This window comes from Rhizophagus irregularis, chromosome 21, assembly GCF_026210795.1.
Source record: "Rhizophagus irregularis chromosome 21, complete sequence".
Taxonomy (NCBI): Eukaryota; Fungi; Glomeromycota; class Glomeromycetes; order Glomerales; family Glomeraceae; genus Rhizophagus; species Rhizophagus irregularis.
Genome location: NC_089449.1, coordinates 1,376,957 through 1,395,649, shown reverse-complemented (window position 1 = coordinate 1,395,649; position 18,693 = coordinate 1,376,957). Strand labels below are relative to the sequence as shown.

The window sequence follows — 18,693 nt, the reverse complement described above, 5'->3', positions numbered from 1 at the left end:
TTGTTCAGTTTCACGATTATGGTTATTTTTTTTTCATGTTAATGAATTAGGAAACTTAATTGTTAAGTTTTTTTTTTCTTTGAAATTTATTCGAACTTCCGATTTGTATTATATTGTTCGCATTCGTTCGAAACCGATTTATTGTTATAATTATTTTTCTATTTCGAGAAGATAATTGTAAAAATAATAGTTAATTTTTTATTTTTTATTTTTTTGAAGAAGAAAGAAGTTCCGTATTCTGATCTTGATTAACATCATCTGTTATAATTAAATTTATTTATTCATAATTTTGTTTGTTTATGTACATAATTAATTATAAAAAATATTAGGTATTCCTTAATATATATATATATATCTTTTTTTTTTCTTCTTCGATAAATGCGAAAAATAACGTCACGTTCTTAATTCTATATATAAATTATTAAAATAAAAAAAAAATAAATAATTTACAAAATTTTTCTTAGAAAAAAACAATTTACAAAATTTCTTATCAAAAAAAAAAAGTAATTACTATTTACATAAAAAATTGTACAACTTAAATTATAATTACACATATATATATAAAACCTAAAAATAAAAATAAATTACATTTTCTTTTTTTCTTTTTTTTTTTTCCTTTTTCTTTTTCCTTTCTTTCTTTATTTTTTTATTTTTTATTTTTTTTGTACTTTGCTCATTTTTGTCCTTGTTTTCTTATTTTGTTGAAAAAGGATAACGCCCTACATGAATACTCACGTGGATGTTATGCTTAAGTATGCATATGAGCATATCCTGCGCCACTCGCAGATAATCTTATCGTAATGTTTAAATATTTTTTTTTCTTTTTTTATTATTATTATTATTATTATTCTTTCTTTTACCATTGGTCCAAATCATCTTTTGGAATAATATGCACACGATATTTTTCTCTTAATGTTTTAAATTCTCTTAAAGTTCTCCAACTAAATTTTGTTGGACCACCAATTCCTAAAACTTTTAATATTCCTCTTTTCTTAACAAAATCACTAATTACTTCCATATGAGAATAATCAAAATTCAAATCATTAATAATCAAGGTAGATAAATGAGGAGTAACCTTGTTATTACGTGGATCCAAAAATCTTTTAAGTTGATAAATTGGTAAACCACATTCTAATTTTAAATATTTCAAAGAAATTGGTAAATCATGAGCTCCAATACGTGCCCATAAAATCATTTTTTCATAATGTTTATTATCAGGACTAATTTTAATTCTTAACCTTTCTAAACCTTTTAATCCGTGGAATAATTTAAAAAATCCAGGATGATCCATAGGATGATAATCAATAATTTGTAAATCTTTCAAATTTGTACAATTATTTAATATTGCTTTAATTGTTCCATCAGTTATAATATTTAAACCTAATTGTATTATTGAAGGACCAATTTTATCTAAAAAAGCTGTAATAAGATCTTGATTTTCTGAACATCCTAAATGTAATCTTTTTAAATTAGGAAAATCTCCACTTAATAAAATTTTACAAGAATTTGAACTTAAACCATCACAATACCAAATTTCGAAATGTTTTAAATTATTAAAATTTGATAATAAACTTAATGAATGTTCAGTAAAATGAACATTTCTAAATTTAACATTAATTAAAGTATCTGATTTTGAATGTAATTCTGGCATTAAATCTTCCACACAATTTTGTACTCCGGTTAAACTAAAATTTTCCAAACAATTTTGTAATTTAATTATATTACCAATCAATTTTATAATATCAAATTTATATTCAAAAGAAGTTATTTTAAATTCCATTGATTTAATTTCTGTACTATATTTTGGTAATATTTCTAAAAAATTATTTAAATTATTACTAACAGGTTTTTCATAATCTAATTGAAATTTTGTAATTTTTGATAAAGTAATTACGGGTTGAATTTTAGAGAATGTTGAAATATCAGGAATATCTAAACGACGAAAATGTTGATCGATCTTTAAGGATTTTAAATTAGTGGCTTGACTCATGAAAAGGTTATAAATTGATGAGGATAAATAAAAAATAATTTCTTCTTTATAATCTATATTATAATCTCTATTATGCCATTCATGAAGAAAGAATGAAACTGCCAATTCCAATTTTTTATAAGAAAATTCTTCTAAAAATGAGGTATAATCGTGAAGAGGTTTTGAGGAAATTGAGAGTGATATATTATGATGTTTTAAATAAGAATTTAAAGAATTCAATTCTTTATTATCAAGACAAGCAAGATACATTCTTATTAATTTAAAATTATTGATTTTTGATGATTCTAAACCATCAAATGGGTTCGCCCATAATAAAGGTAAAACATTTTTACACCAATATTTATTAACGAGAAGACAAGAAAATAATTCTTCCTTCAATCCGACATGTAAAAATATTTTTTCCATACATTCTGTTGGTAGGGTTGGAACTGGTGTAGTTGATTGATTCTTAAATAATTTGACTATCACATTAAAGCAATAACAATATGGCATATTTATTTTTTTTTTATTAAGAAAAAAGAAAAAAAAGAAGAATAATTTTTTTCTATTTGATTTGGTTGTACGGATAATAATTTTCATAAAAAGGTAAATATTTATACGATCTTAAGTGATACAAAAAACTAAGATTGTTATCTGTCATCCCTTCAAAAATACAAAAATATCAATTAAATTTTTTTTCTATTCAAGAAAAAAAAAAAAAATTTTTTTTTTTTAAAACAATTATGAACAATAAGCGCCATTGTATTCAGATCATGTACAATCCCATAAAAATAGAACGGTTTATCGCAGATCACATGGACGTGAACTACTTATTGATATATTTGATTCAATCATTTCCGGCCGTAAAATCACTTTTTTGGAATTTGATTGTAACCGAATTTCCCTAAAATTTCTATTAAAAGGTATATGCTGTAGCATTTCAAGCATTACAGGAAATATTTTTTTTTAAGTGAATAATTAATTTAATTTTTAAATTGTCTGTAAAGTTGTTTATTATAATTTCCTTTTTCTTTTTGAATGTATATATAAATACAGTATATACTATATATATATATATATATAATCATTATTTATTATTGATTATTATTATCTTTTTTTTTTTCCTTTTTTTTTTTTTTTTTCTCTTAAAGAATCTCATTGTATTATCACATTCTTGATTGAAAAGAAGAATAATATATTCAAATAATGAATGTATTAAATTAGTAATTGTGCTGTAAGAAGGAATACGATTGTCGCTTCTTGTTTTTTATCCATTGTATAATATAAAAAGAAAAAAAACCGTGGCGTTAGTAACACAAATTTGCCTAATAATCTTTTAAGCCGTCTAACCACATAGGTTCGATATAGATGAAATCCTGCTTGACTTGATCGGCTCCCGGTATCATAGAATTTTCTTTTCTTTTTTTTTGTGTTTACGACTATAGTGGAACAAAAAAATATATTTACCAATTAAAATTTCGCTTAGATCAAAGCTTTAATTTATAAAAATTAAATTCGGTTATACCCTAAAAAGGTATTGTGGACTTATAATAATAATTTGAAGAAAAAGAATATAACGAGAGTATGATGCCGTAGATTTGTTGGTTTGATACTATTTAGGTAATATTAAGTCGCACAAAATTTATTCTTCGGATTATTGTTTTAGTATTTTGAATGAGCGTATGTTTGGTTAGTAAAAGAACATGGTAGTAATCATACAAAAAAATAAAATATTTGTATACACGTGTCCATTTTAATTGTACATCATCGGAAAAAGATTTAATCAAACATTAGGAGTTATGTTTCAAATAAAATAACGTTTAATTTTATTTTTTTTCTTTCAGTTTTATTTTTTTTTTAAATGTATTTTAGCGCTCTCAATTAAAAATACTTTTATGGGTCTTATTCTAATTTATTTCTTATTATTAATAATATTACGAGCTGGTCTCGTTATAAGTACTCATGAGATTGAGAGCGCTAATGAAAATGATATTAGAACGAAATATCTTAAACATTATGAACATCATGAACCATCAACTACACCTACAAAAACTTTTCCTACAAATAATCTCTATTCAAAAACCATACCTGATATATGTTCGGAATTTGGAGTAATAAGTAATTGTACATTAGAAAAACCATATTGTTTTGTAGATGGTGATAATATCTTTTGCGGTCCTACAGAAAAATTAGGTTGGAGGATTAGTCCTTTAGATGGTTTGATCTTAAATAATGGTCAAATCCCTAATCCAAAATGTGAATTATTTAAACCACCGGAAAATTTAGAAGTTAAAGAAACAATAATGAATTTATTAAGTAACAGTGAATTCGGGTCAGGGTTTGAGGGTCGTGAATCTGCTTGGTTTAATATATTTGAATATTTAGGAAATTGTCCATTGAAATCTAAATATTGTGATAAAGATCTTTTAACTTGTCAAACTTTACTAAGTACTGGAAAAAATTGTACTTCTTCTAATCAATGTCTTACTCATTATTGTGAGAAGTATGATAAAAATGCACCTGATGATACAACTGAAAGGAAATGCGTTGAAGAAAACGATATAAATTATTCTTTTGGAAAAATAGATGATAAAGCTTCAGATTCGGGAGGGAAGGGTTCATTATTAATTATAATATCAATTTCTGTTGGGTTTGGCACATTAATTTTATTAATAATAATATTTTTAATAAGAGTTCAGAAAAAGAAACAATTACTTTTAGATTCTTCAAAGAATAAATTATTTCCGTCCGATAATTACTTACGAAATGATACAACAATCAACACTAATCAATCAAGATTTGTTTCAAAACATTTATCTTCCTTTTCTACTTTACGTTCAAGTTTATTATCAAGAATATCATCTACTTTATCACGTTCTTATTCTAAAAATGTCAAAAGAGATTCTTCTGATCAATTCTCCGTTTTATTACCTCCTCCTCCTACATTAAATAGAGATAGCTTTTTATATGGTAACAACTACGACAACAATAATTATTATCATAATCAATTAGATAATGTTTCAATTATGAATGATAGAGATTCTTTTGATATTTATCCTCCCAATCACAATAATGAAAATTCGTATATATGGTAATGTATTAATTAAATTGTACATTTAGCAAAATAATTTATTTCTTTTTCTATCTCAAAAATTATAAATAAATAAAAAAGTAAATTCATTTAATAGAAAAAAGAACTTTAATTTAGTAGTAAAAAAGATTAGTAATATTTTTAATGTTAACCACCTCCTTTTTTTCTTTGTATTGTTCATGATACTTTAATTGGTCAACAATTGATATAAAGAAATTATTGCATCTTTATTTATTGATACTGCGCACCATAAATAATGTACATTATCATGATCTTGTGTAAACACGTAAAAAAAATATTTTTTTACAAACCTGTCAATCAATTATTTGAAAAATTCATCATTCTCACGTAAAAAATTGTTCATTAAATTTGATTGGATTTCTTCTATAATATATAATATATATATAGGTATATTAACAGTGATGTACATTTGTACTTCCAATCGCATAAAAATTTGGTTGGAAGCTTCCAATCCAAATGGCTTTATTAAAAATTTATGCTTCCAATCTTTTCCAAAGGTGCTTCTAATAATGCTTCCAATATACCAAGAGCACATCATTGTATATATATATATATATACAGTATATTGGAAATCATTAGCATCTAATTATTAACTGGTATTAATTAATGATCAAATAATGATGAATGAATGGTTAATAATTTGTTCTTAGAATAGACAAGTAATTAACAATAGGGTTTAATGTTTATTTAACCTATCTTTTTACGTCAAAATCATGTCGGGGCCAAAATTAATGTGGTACATGAACGTCCTCAATTTATTTTTACTATTATTACTATTTTTTTAAATTTCCAATTTTGGTGAAAAAAATGTCGATATCTGGGAGTTCTAATCAATTCAAGTATTAAATAGGGGTTAAAATTTTTTACTTCATAGACTAAAAAAGTAATTTAAAAAAATTGATTGCATAGTTTTAAAATTATATACTAGAATTGGTGAATATGCTAACTCTAAATCGTAAATTTGTGTATAATGAAATATCCATGATAACTGAATTAATTATTTTCGGGTTCACCACAGTTCCTTATCGGCTCAATGCTTTTCCCATTAAGGTACTAAGTCAGTGAGTAATTCAATGGTAGATTATAAAAATTGTTCTATTTTTTTGATTTGATATTATTAGTATCAAAAAAGTTGGAGAAAAAAATTTGAACTAAATAATTTTTTAATATGCTATTATTAGACAGGTTAAAATTGGCATTGCTATCAATTTAAACGAGCATGTAGTATAATAAATATCAACCCATCACGACCACAGTATATTCCGAAAGAAAGCTAGCAACGAATTGTTCGTAATGTCACACGTTAAAAACGAAAAAGATCAATTGATAAAAGGAAATATACGCATCATTTTTTGATGATTTTAATTAATAATACATTTAATAATTACACCTTTATAATTTTATTATTTTTTTTTAATTAATGATAATTAAAAATACAATATAATTTTATATTATATTAAAGTTAAAAAAAAAAATACCCCCCGATGTTACGATATTATGATACAGAAAGGTTACCCACATTCTTTTTTTATATTTTCAAATATAATTAATCATCTATTCTTTTTTACATACTAAATACACAAATTAAATTATAATATTTTTTCTTTTTAAATTAAATCAATATCTTGGATTGCCCTGTGATTGATAATTATTATAAGGTCGATTTTGTTGATACCTTACATTATTTCTCTGTGATGGTGGAATTGCATTTGTAATTTGTTGTCTAGCGCTCTCTGTTGGAAAAAATTGTGTATTTTGAGGTGATTTTTGAGATGGTGAATAATTATTATAATCATAATCATTATAATCATTGGCATCATAATAATTTTGTTCATGATATTGATTAGGAGGATTATAGGGAATTTTTTGACCATATGGATCTACATTATCATTAAACCCGCCCTTCGGCATTTGTTGGTAAGGATATTGATGTTGAGGTGGATATGGATATGGGGTTCTTCCCTGTCCAGCTGAATACTTAGTCGATGTATCAGAATATGCGGAATTTGAATTATTACTATCAGGCCTTTCGGGATATTTATCTGTACCAATAAATTGACCATTTGCGTTATATATTGGGGCAACTCCTTGTGATGAATCATTACCTCCACCAATATATGGATTATTAAATCCAATTCTACCTTCCAAAGATCCTGCGCTATTACTATGTTGATGGTTATACATTATTTGAGGAGGTGGAGAATAATTTTGAGGAATATTAGGCTTTCCCATTATATATGGGTCTGTTGGTGGTGGCATTCCGTATGCAACCGGCGGACGCATTTGGGGTGACATTTGGTTATATGATTCTTTATCATCATCAATGCTTGGTAACGTTGGAGCTACTCCAGCAAGATGTTTTGGAGCTTTTAAAGCTTTTCCATCTTTTTTACGATTTTTCCTTTGTTTTAAGAGAAGTTCAGCAATTCTAACAAAATAAAAAAATATATAGATTAATATTGAAGTTTTGATAAACTTAAAAAAGAATATATATTAATTAAAATTATATAAAGAAATTATACCTCTTATCTATAATATGGCAACAGTATTCTTTTAAATTTCCTCGAATTTTACATAAAAGAGGAAGATACAGAAGAAACGCAAAAAGCAATAATAAAAGGGACACAACAAACACCGTGACAGTGAAAAGTATAACAGCAATTGAAGCTTGTCTATATAATCCACCATATATCTTTAAATTTGTATGTACACCTTTTTGTTGATAAATTGCGAACAAAATGAAAGCATTAATTACTTGACGTGGCCCATCACAAAATATTAAACGTTTCCATCCTATATACATTGGAATGATATAAATAAATTAGTATATAATATAAATTCTTCAATAAAATGATGAAAAAATATATTTACCTTTGAAAGCGAAAAAGACAAAGAAAGCAATTCTATCTTGTGTTCTTTGTTGATTTATTATTTCTTGAAAGAAACACCAATGAGCATAACTCGTTAACGTATAATAACGAGTAGCTACCGTACTCGTAAAAGCATAAGAAATGTCACCCGAAGCTATAATTTTTTTTGCTTTTCTAACTTCAATGAACAATAATATGAACGAAACAACCACAGACCCCAGAAAGACCCATCTTGATATACTAAAAGGAATTTTTGGAGTAATTCCTCCCCATTTATCACCCAAGTCACTTAATATTAACCCTCCAGCATTATATAAATCAGCAAGATATACAAGAACAGACTTTAATACTATAAGAAATACGTATGAATATTTTATTTTATTAGCAAAACCTTTTTTTTCAAATTGCTCCACATCAACAAAATCAAATTTATGATCTTGAACTTTTTCTCTTTTCCATTTTACCATTTTGAAAATAAATTCGCAGAACTTTTTCGAGATAAATAGGAAACAGAAAAAAAGGAATATATTTGTTATTCTGCAATTTTTGAAATTGTTCTTGCTAGTTCAATAAAGGTCAAAGCGTAAATTATTTCATAGAAACGTTAAACGTATATAAAACGCTGATATATATAAAATAAAGCAAGCTAAAGGGAAAAAAAGCCAACTTCTATTTTGAGATGAAACCCTCGGGGAGTTTCAATAAGGCAATTCTATTAATATTCCATCAAGAATTTTTAATTGGTTATTTCTATTTCTGTTTCCATTTCTGTATGATAAGCTAAATCTCATTTTACAATTGTTGTACATTGTTGTACGATTCAAAAAGATACAAACAATTCAAATGCAATATAAACATTTTTATTTAAATCATGTTTCATGTGTTCTATGTGCTCTATAATTTCTGTAACGTGACTTTACTTCTTGGCGTTTTTGTGTTATTATTGTTTTTCTTCGTTTAAAGAATAAAGATTACTTCTATTATTGAATTCTAATTAAATTATTCCTCTTTTTTGTATTTAAAAAAAATCCATTAGTTGTACGAAATAAATTTTTTAATCCAGTTTGACTTTGATGCATATTTCTAAGGATTTTTTCAATGACAATTTAGGAACTTCAAAACGCACTTTGTTCTTATAAGTTATAAAGGATACCCTCTGAATAACCACGTACTGGACTTACTTTTACCCGAATGAATTAGCACAAGTTGTGTTGTTCGGGAACGTTATAATTTTTAATTGATAATGAGATTATCAAATATTATCAGCCGGTGTTCATTTTTTAATCTGGTCAGAATTGTTTCTTTATAATTAATTACTAAACATGAAATTATGAAACGTCATCCTTTCTTTGACATGAAGCTTTTTAAACTTCAGCATAATGCAGATGTAAGTTAGGATTCGGATAAATGATTGATTTATTCTTTCCAAAAATGATCAAAATTTTTTTGTCGAATAAGATCAACTATAAAGATCAATAAAGTAATTTGCGAGATCAGCCAAAATTACATCACTTTTTATGAGCCACAATCGGCCGGCTGCGCCACAAAATTGACACACAAAATCCATAATAAGTTACATAATTTTTTCACATAAACAGCAAATATTTTAAAGGATAATTTAGCCAGTTTAAAAATCACAACCCAATTAAAGCTAATGTAATAAAATTTCTAGAAATAACAAGCGAATTCAAATTGTTTCACAGTTTTTTTTTTATTTATAATTGTAATTAAATTACTGATGTTATATTTACGTAATGCACATCACAGTATTAGAGCATCGGTCCCTGTATATCTACGATAAATAAGTATCAATTTACGCATCCAGTGCGTATCAAAAAATTAAAAATTTAGGATCGGCTAAAATCCTAAAATTGTTAAATATTGTCCTTTTATCATTACTGAAATTAATTAATTACAAAAATACGGACCCAATCTTTTTAGAACAGGTGGTGTAGATAATTCAGTATTTGCACTAAGTGGTATACCTATAATTTCTTCCTGAATTGATTCAGTATTTGTACTAAGTGGTATACCTATAATTTCTTCTTCCTGAATTTCCATCCCATAATAACAAAAGCAAAGTGTAAACGTCGATAAAAGCATTATTCCACTATTAATCCACATAAATATAAAATTATTTCTACGTATCGTACATACGTGTGATGATTTTGTACAAGAGAAATCATAATTTTCTAATTCATTTATAGTTAGCACTGTATATGCAGCTGGTAATATCATCCATATTATTGCTATTATCCTGTAAAAAAAGGAATATTTTCGTTTTTTTTTTTGAATTAAAAAAAAGAAAATCGATAAAAAAAAGATCCTTACAATTGTACTAATGCAGTTCCTCCATCTCCTAATATGTTTGGTTCATTGCTTGTTAATGAGCAACACATTGATACTCCTATTATAATAAAAAAAAATTGTATAATTAATGTTTTTTTCAATTTATCTACACTTCTTATTTTTTTACTTACCAACGCTTACTATTGTTACTATTATTGTTAACAAATACCTAAAAAAAATGGGAAAAGAATAAATGAATAAATGGAATAAACAAATAAATAAATCATTTTTTATACTTACAGGATTTCAATCATTTCACTTTTAAAATTTATTTCATTTTCAATAAATGCATTTCGTTTTTTAACCGCTATAAAAGTTAGATCAAAATAGTCATTTCGTGTTAAAAATTCTCTTTTTTTGAAAAAAAAAAAAGTCGGAATAATTCTTAAAAAGTTACCGAATGCTAAACATACTGTTGTCATCGATAAACAAAGTAAATAAACTATAATTAATATTACGTACGCTAAAGGTTTTTTCACGGAAAGTGCCATACTTGATTTTTGAAATATAAAAAAATTGGATGATAAAAATTGGATTAGTGAAAAATTTGGACTATTTTTATAAATTTTTTTTTTTTTTGGAGGGGCTGAAAATTGTAGGCACCGTATTTATATAATTTCGTAATTTAAGGAATTGTTACGCCATAATAAGTTAGTGGCTAAAAATAGAAATTTAAAAGTTTAAATTTAATATAATTACTATTACTATGCATGATGATTTCACATTGTTTCTATGAAAACGAGAACAGATAACTCGTTAAAAATATGTGGATATTAAATGATACTATTATATAAATGAATTCTGGATTGACACGTGTTTGAAATATAATCTAATCACATGAATTGATGTCCGTATCATAAATTTTCTTAAACGATCTTTGATTCACCTGGTCTTTAACCGTATTATAGTGAGGTTAAGAAATCGCGTTACTAAATAAATAACTATCAAACAGTAAACCCACAAATGGCTAGATTATGATATATATGAAATTTTCATGGTCTCGATCGTTGATCGTATCGTACGATATTACAGGTAACGTGATATTAATAATCAAGTTTAAGTTTATAAAAAACTTTGAGATCAGGTGAGGCGCCAGATGTGATGTAATGTGACCTGACAATATATCTTACAATTGTTTTATTGTTATATCCTCTTTTTTTTTAAAAAAGACAAAAGTAACAGATTTTAGAATATTCAAGCTTTAAGAAAGTTTTATATTTGCAAGCCAAATTTTTTTCAAATTTTAAAATTTAATCCTTTTAAATAAAATGCAATAATACAATATATATATATTCACAAAAGTTATTATTAACTAAGCTTTTACATTATATTAATTTCATTCTTAAAGTATTATATGGTATATGAATTGTATAATATTTATATTAAAATAATGATAGTGCTTTTTTTATAAATAGAGATTTTATTTATTCATAAAAAAAGTTAAAAACAATAATATAATAAATAAAATCTATTTTAATAACTATAAACATTGGGGGACTTTATTGAAATGATGGTAGCTCTTTATTGATAAAAAGTTTTAGTTAACTCTTTTTATATTGTAGTTGAGTATTCAAAAATATTATTAAAGGGTTAATATTGTTAAAACTATATTAATATTATAGGTTTTTACAGTATAACTGAATAAGCTATTATGTATAGTTATTATAAGTGCAAGGAAAACTATGGTAAAAAATGCTTAAAAAAATGAAATGCTTAAAAAAAATCCATATATGTAAATTACACAACTAGAATCTAAAATATTAAAAGTTTAAATAAAATAGAAGATTTATATTAAAAAATTAAAGAAAATAAAAAAATTATTATTATTATTAAAAAATAATCATAAGCATAACTGAAAAGATTTTATTATTATATAATATAATTGATTTAATATTTTGAATTAATTAAATAGTTTTTAATAAAAAGTTATATAATTTTTTAGAAATAATATATCATATATATAATATATATAATATTTAATATATTTTATAAATAGGAGGTTTTTTTTTAATAAATTATATTAACTGGTATATATATAAATTGCTATTATAAGAATATTTATTTTATGTAAATTATTTCTAATAAAATTACTACTTCCAGTAAATTTAAATAAAAAAAATTATATATATTATATATACAGTCGTCCTCCTATATAGTCACCCCCTGTATAATCACAACTCCCTTATAAGCACATTTACATTAATCCCAAGTTACTAATAAACTTATTAAAAAAACCTTCCCTTTAATCACATCATATATAATTTTTATAGTCACACCATTTTTTTATGATCCCAAAGGGTGTGATTATATGGAAGGATGACTGTATATATTAATTTACAAAAAACTTTATTTATAAATAAATAAAAAATTATTAATACTTATAGAAAAAATTAGTATTATTTTTCTGCTTATTAATCATTTCAAAAATTTTATTTATTAAGTATATATCTATTATATATATATATAATGTAAAATTAATAAAAGTAATAGTTAATGGTTGTATATAGTAATAATATAAATTTTAATTATATAATTTATAAATGTATATTATAAGTTGTTTATAAATAATAACTACGATATTTAATTAACTTATAGAATGCAGATAAGTAGAATGTAATTATTTAATATAAGTCTATTTTTATAATTATTTCTTTAAATAAGAAATATTATTTTCTTTAAAAAAAAATGCTAAATATTCTTATATTTTACATTAAGTTAGTAGGGTAATGACTAATATTTTAGAGGATAGAAGAGTAAAAGAAAATCTTAAATTACACATAATATAAACCATGTAAAATAGTTATAATTGGTTATAAAATCTTACTGACTATTAAAATAATATTAACTAATATATATTACTGCTCTTATTATATTGCTAATTTAATTAATTAAATTTAAAATTATTTAATAATTTCATAATATAATAAAATTATTTTTATTTAAAATTTGATAATTATTAAACTATAATTTTTATTTAAAATTAAATCTGTAAATATTAATTTAAATATTAATTTAAAATAATTTATATCATTTTTAAAACAATTTAAATAAGCTATATTTCATTTTTTTATAATTAATTATTATATAGCAAAATATATAATAAAAAATATTTTTTTTTAAATTTTATATTACTATCTAAATTATTTTGAGCTGCTATAATTATAAATAAAATCCCGAATTTAATTATGATATCTTTGGCACTTTATATAATAAATTACATAGAATTACAGCATTCTAAAATCCAAATATATTTCAAAATAATTTGGATAGCATATATAAGGTTGCTTGCCGAAACCTAGGGGTTTAGGCAAGATGGCGTTTTGCCAAAAAGTGAAATTCTGCCGAAACTATATTAAAGTTATATTAAAAAACTGGCGAACCTTTGGAGAAAAGTGAAACTGCCGAAACTTATTATAAATGCCAAAACTGCCGAAACTCTGCCGAAACTATAATAAATCTATAGTAAAATTTTGACGAAACTAATCGTAGGATTTTGAAGAGGTTTAGACAAGCAACCTTAAGCATATATATATATATTGAAGAAAAAATATTTTTTATTTAAGTAATTTCTTAATTCCTTAAATTTAATATATAAAAATAATATTATACCAATCATTTTGCTGATTATTTCAAAAAAAGAATATAATAAAAAAAAAATTTAATAAAAAACTAAAAAATACATATCATGCGATTATATAAAAATTTTATTGGCTAATTTTTTCAATTTTATTAATTTAATTAATCAATAAAAATTGACTTTATTAAATTACATTACAATAATACTTTAGTACAAATATTATAATAGGATTCTGTTTACTTATAGATCACCTTTAAATTTAAGATAAAAATCATATATAAAATTTTTTACAAATCCTATTATGAAAGAAAATTTTATGTTACATTGTTATAATTTTTTTTTTTAGCTAATTAACTGATAGAATTTATGAAAAAAGTAAGGTAAAAATCATTAATAAAGGGCCAATTTTCTATGGTGATCTTTATTATAAGTAAATAAAATTCTATTATAATACATAAAGAAAAAACAAAAACATATGAGCTGATTTGTCTACCTTTAATTAAAATATTGATTTTATTACATTTTTATTATACAAAATACTATATAATATACAGTAAATTGGAGATGAGTATTAAAAAATTTTTATTTAATGTTATTATACTATAAATTGGTAAATATTTCTTTTAAATTAATATAATTCTTAGTATTTACTATATATGTTAAAAATTTGTATCTTAACTTTAAACGTAAATATCTCCAGATCCAATGATCCAATCGGCAAGCTCTTTTTTCGTTCATATAGACCAGATCAAGGGCTTTCCAAAGAGCCTAAATTTATAAAAGATAAATCAGTGGATCCCAAGATATTTGCATTTAGGCATGTTAAAAAGTTCGTACCTCAACTTTAAACGTAAATATCTCCGGATCTAATGATTCAATCGACGAGCTCTTTTTTCGCCTATAAAGTCCAGAACAAGGGCTTTCCAACAAGCCTAAAATTATAGAAAACGGATCAGTGAATCTTGATATATTTGCGTTTAAAGATGGTAATACAAACTCCAACATAAAATAATTATTTTTATTGTTTGAAAATATCTATTATGATACCATCTTTTATATGATATTTTTATTATACTTTTATAAACATTTATAGCTACTAAGACTATATAAATTTTTATTTTACTTTATATTTTATTAAAATATACTTACTTTTTAATAATATATGTTAAAAATTCCATATATATGAGAAATGGGTTTTTTATTAGTGAAATGGGTTTTTTTACAGCTCTTTTACATTTAATAATTTAAGTTTCGCAAATGTAAATTTTTGCTCAACTTATTATTTAGTCAAGTGATCATCAATCAGATGATTTTTTGGTATTACAAAACAATTTTGAGTAACAAAAATTGTGAAGATCAATTCAATAACTCTTTTTAATGCAGAGTAAACAAATCAGCCCATATGAAGAATACAATAAAAAGGATAAAGTATAAAATTAAAGAAGAATAAAGGAAAAAAAAGATAAATTAAAAAAATAGAAATAAACTAAAAGGAAAGTGATAAGAAAAATGAAAAATGAAATATAATGAAAAATACTGTATATCGTGGGCTATAGTATCCTCCCTATGCATAGTACCCCTCTTGAAAAATTTTATAGAATTGTATAGTACCTGGGGGTATTTTACAATTATCTTGTGATCCAGTGATTAGATTTGAGCCATCATTTTTTTGTTTGATAGCTCTCATTGAGCTTTTCAAAATAAAAAAAAGATCATTCAAATTGGACTGGTAGATCGTGAGATATTCGCAAAAAACGGAATTTTTAGGCTTTGTTTAGTACCCAGGGGTACAGGATTAAACCCCGATTTTTGCAAGATACCCAGGGTACTGTGGCCCGCTATATATGGTAATAATAAAAAATAAAAAGTAATGAAAAATGATAATGAAAAATAAAATAAATATGAATGCAATAAAAGGTAATAATAAAAAATAAAATGCAACAAAAGAAATGAAATACAGATTAGAAGCTGAAAAATTGGATATATATCTTATTGATAACTATTAGACTAATAGATTGGCTAAAAATTAGTAATTAATAGAGTATATATCTGATTGTTAACTATATAAAAATTTAGGCTATTTGGATTAGAAGTATTTATTTATTTAAATAAATTAGGTAATTATTCAATAATTATTATTTGATTTAATATAAAATTATTATTATATGTAAAACTGAATTCAATAGATATAAACCAATTGGTAGTTTTTAATCTGTTAGTCTAATAACTATTCATATATATTATATTATTTTTACTGAATGTATAATATTTAATAATATATTTAATATAAATATTTACTAAGTATACTTGGTATGTATAAAATAAAATAACCAATTTATTATAATTTTTATATTAATAATAATAGAAATTATAAATAGAATAGGACCCTGAATATTACTAAAAAAACTCAGATCTGAATTTGTATAAATCTTATAATTAATTTCTGTTCTGAATGTATAAAGTTATATGTAAATTTTAGCCTCAAATTTTGCTATTTTAGGATCTAGTAATTGGATTTTAATGATCTTTAGCTTGTTAGATTCGCCTCAACAAGACAAACATTTTGATATATAATTCGTCTTTTTAGGTATAATATTGACTGAAATATCACATTTTGAAATTTTGGTTACATAGAATCTGAGTTGTTTTAGTAATATTTGGGATTCTAATAAAACTTCTTATAGTTAATCAATATTACTATTATATAAGTTTTCACTTTTCATGCTATTATTGTTATTTGTTCTAATTGTAAATTTAGTAAGAATAAAACAGCTACAATTAAGGTTGTCTACCTAAACTTCTCCAAAATTCTATGATTAGTTTTTCCAAAATTTTACTATAGTTTTATTATAGTTTTGGCTAAAGCTCTGAATGGTTCCAGTTTAAATCAGGAACCGATCTGAAATTAACCAAAAATTCAGTTCAGTTTTGAAACCAAAACTGTCCAGTTTGGTCTGATTCTATTTAATTTTAAGAAAAAATGCAAAAAAATGAATACATACACATCCAGTGATCACACAAGAACTAGCCATAGCTCAGTGGATTCCTCTTACTGAGACGCGTCAAATGGTGGTAAATTCATATCTCTAGCATCGATAGATCACTCAATAGCACATGGTGAGTGTTTCTTAAACAATTCGAATTAGCAAATGATCTATTGATGCTAGAGATATGAATTTACTACCATTTAATTTATCTCAGCGAGACGAATCTAATGAACTATAATTTGTCTTTTTATGATCACTGAATGGTGAATAAATTCATGTTTCGCATTTTTTTAAATTTTTGAATGTTAAAAATCAAAATGCTGATATGAGCGATTAAACGCCATCTATTTGATCACACAGAGACAAATTTTAACTTATTAGATTCGTTTTACTGAGATGAGTCAAATGGTGGTAAATTCATGTCTATAGCATCGATAGATCGTTTGCTAATACAAATTTTATAAAAGACACTCACCATAGATTATTGAGCGATCTATCAATGCTAGAGACATGATTTTACCGCCATTTGACACATCTCAGCAAGAGGATTCCAATGGGCTATAACTCATCTTTATACAATTACTGGATTGCGTTTAATCGCTTGTATTGGCATTTTGATTTTTAACGTTCAAAAATTTAAAAAAAATGCAAAAAGTGAATTTATTCACCATCCAGTGATCATAAAATGACAAATTATAGCTCATCAGATTCATCTCACTAAAACGTGTTGAATGGTAGTAAATTCATGTCTCTAGTATCAATGAGTCATTTGCTAATGCGAATTGTTTAAGAAATACTCACTATGTGCTATTGAGTGATTTATCGATGCTAGAGATATAAATTTACCACCATTCAACGCGTCTCAGTGAGAGGAATCTAATGAACTATGACTCGTCCTTATATGATTACTGAATGCGCATGTATTCATTTTTTTGCATTTTTTCTTAAATTAAATAGAACTGAACTGAACTGGATGATTTCGGTTCAGTTAGTCCGGATTCTTGATTCTGCGTCATACTTTAAAGAAACTGGTAGAACTGGCCATTGTTAGAACTTTAGTTTTGGCAAGGTTTTGGCAGTTTCAATATTTATAATAAGTTTCATCAGGTTTTGCTTTTCTCCAAAGTTTCGCCAACTTTTTAATAAGACTTTCATATAATTTCGGCAAATTTTTGCCATTTTAGCATTTTACTAACTTGCCAAAACCCCCTAGTTTCTCCAGCAACTTTAGCTACAATATTATGAATTGAAATTATACTATTATAAGATATTTCAAAAAATTTATTATTAAGTTTTCAAAATTCAATATTAATATTGTAGTTATCGTTCTATTTAACTCAGCAGTAAAATCTAATTCAATAATTATTAACCAGTAGGTACTATTTGACATAAGCAAGTTTGTGTATTTTTTCATCAATAGTTGAAAGTCGTAATATATGCTCAAAAATAAAATTATACCATTTCTGAGTATTATTTATTATTTTAAGTAAATTTTGCTAAAATATAAGAACTTTTCTTATATTAAAGTATTAATGCTAATTTAAAAATTTCAGCTATTACTTAAATTCTTTTACATTAACTATTAATATTATTAGTTGAAAATTATTCTGCAAACTTTAACTGATTAGATTTGATATAGAATTAAATTCAACATATATAAATAAACTTCATTATAATAAGTAATTAACTGCTTATACAAATTATCAGGTAAATCAATACAGTTTTTAATTGAACTTAATAAATTATTCAGATAAATTTCACTGTCAATGATTATATCTTCTAATTTGCTGCAAAAAATTTATAATTGTATATTAATTTTATCTAAAAGG

General features: G+C 24.2%; 4 protein-coding genes across 4 annotated transcripts; 1 reads left to right on the top strand and 3 right to left on the bottom strand.

Annotated features, from left to right (window-relative positions):
- Positions 1 to 293: 293 nt before the first annotated feature.
- OCT59_013758 (uncharacterized protein) lies at positions 294 to 2,634 on the bottom strand. Its single transcript, XM_066141725.1, has one exon. The coding sequence runs from the start codon at positions 2,567 to 2,569 to the stop codon at positions 857 to 859; it is 1,713 nt and encodes a 570-aa protein (XP_066001833.1). The 5' UTR covers positions 2,570 to 2,634; the 3' UTR covers positions 294 to 856.
- Positions 2,635 to 3,864: 1,230 nt separating this feature from the next.
- On the top strand, positions 3,865 to 5,167 carry OCT59_013757 (uncharacterized protein; the record flags this gene model as incomplete). The annotated part of the gene is made up of 1 exon (XM_025317109.2): positions 3,865 to 5,167. One exon carries the CDS (start codon positions 3,865 to 3,867, stop codon positions 5,062 to 5,064), a length of 1,200 nt encoding a protein of 399 aa, XP_025179049.1. The 3' UTR covers positions 5,065 to 5,167.
- Positions 5,168 to 6,435: 1,268 nt separating this feature from the next.
- Positions 6,436 to 8,619, bottom strand: OCT59_013756 (uncharacterized protein). Its single transcript, XM_025317110.2, has 3 exons — positions 7,953 to 8,619; positions 7,604 to 7,874; positions 6,436 to 7,509 (listed from the first exon to the last, which is right to left on the bottom strand). The coding sequence occupies exons 1-3, from the start codon at positions 8,416 to 8,418 to the stop codon at positions 6,699 to 6,701; spliced, it is 1,548 nt and encodes a 515-aa protein (XP_025179050.1). The 5' UTR covers positions 8,419 to 8,619; the 3' UTR covers positions 6,436 to 6,698.
- Positions 8,620 to 9,782: 1,163 nt separating this feature from the next.
- Positions 9,783 to 10,791, bottom strand: OCT59_013755 (uncharacterized protein; the record flags this gene model as incomplete). Its single annotated transcript, XM_066141724.1, has 6 exons — positions 9,783 to 9,808; positions 9,880 to 10,208; positions 10,283 to 10,358; positions 10,432 to 10,469; positions 10,541 to 10,607; positions 10,698 to 10,791. The coding sequence occupies 6 exons, from the start codon at positions 10,789 to 10,791 to the stop codon at positions 9,783 to 9,785; spliced, it is 630 nt and encodes a 209-aa protein (XP_066001832.1).
- Positions 10,792 to 18,693: the final 7,902 nt, after the last annotated feature.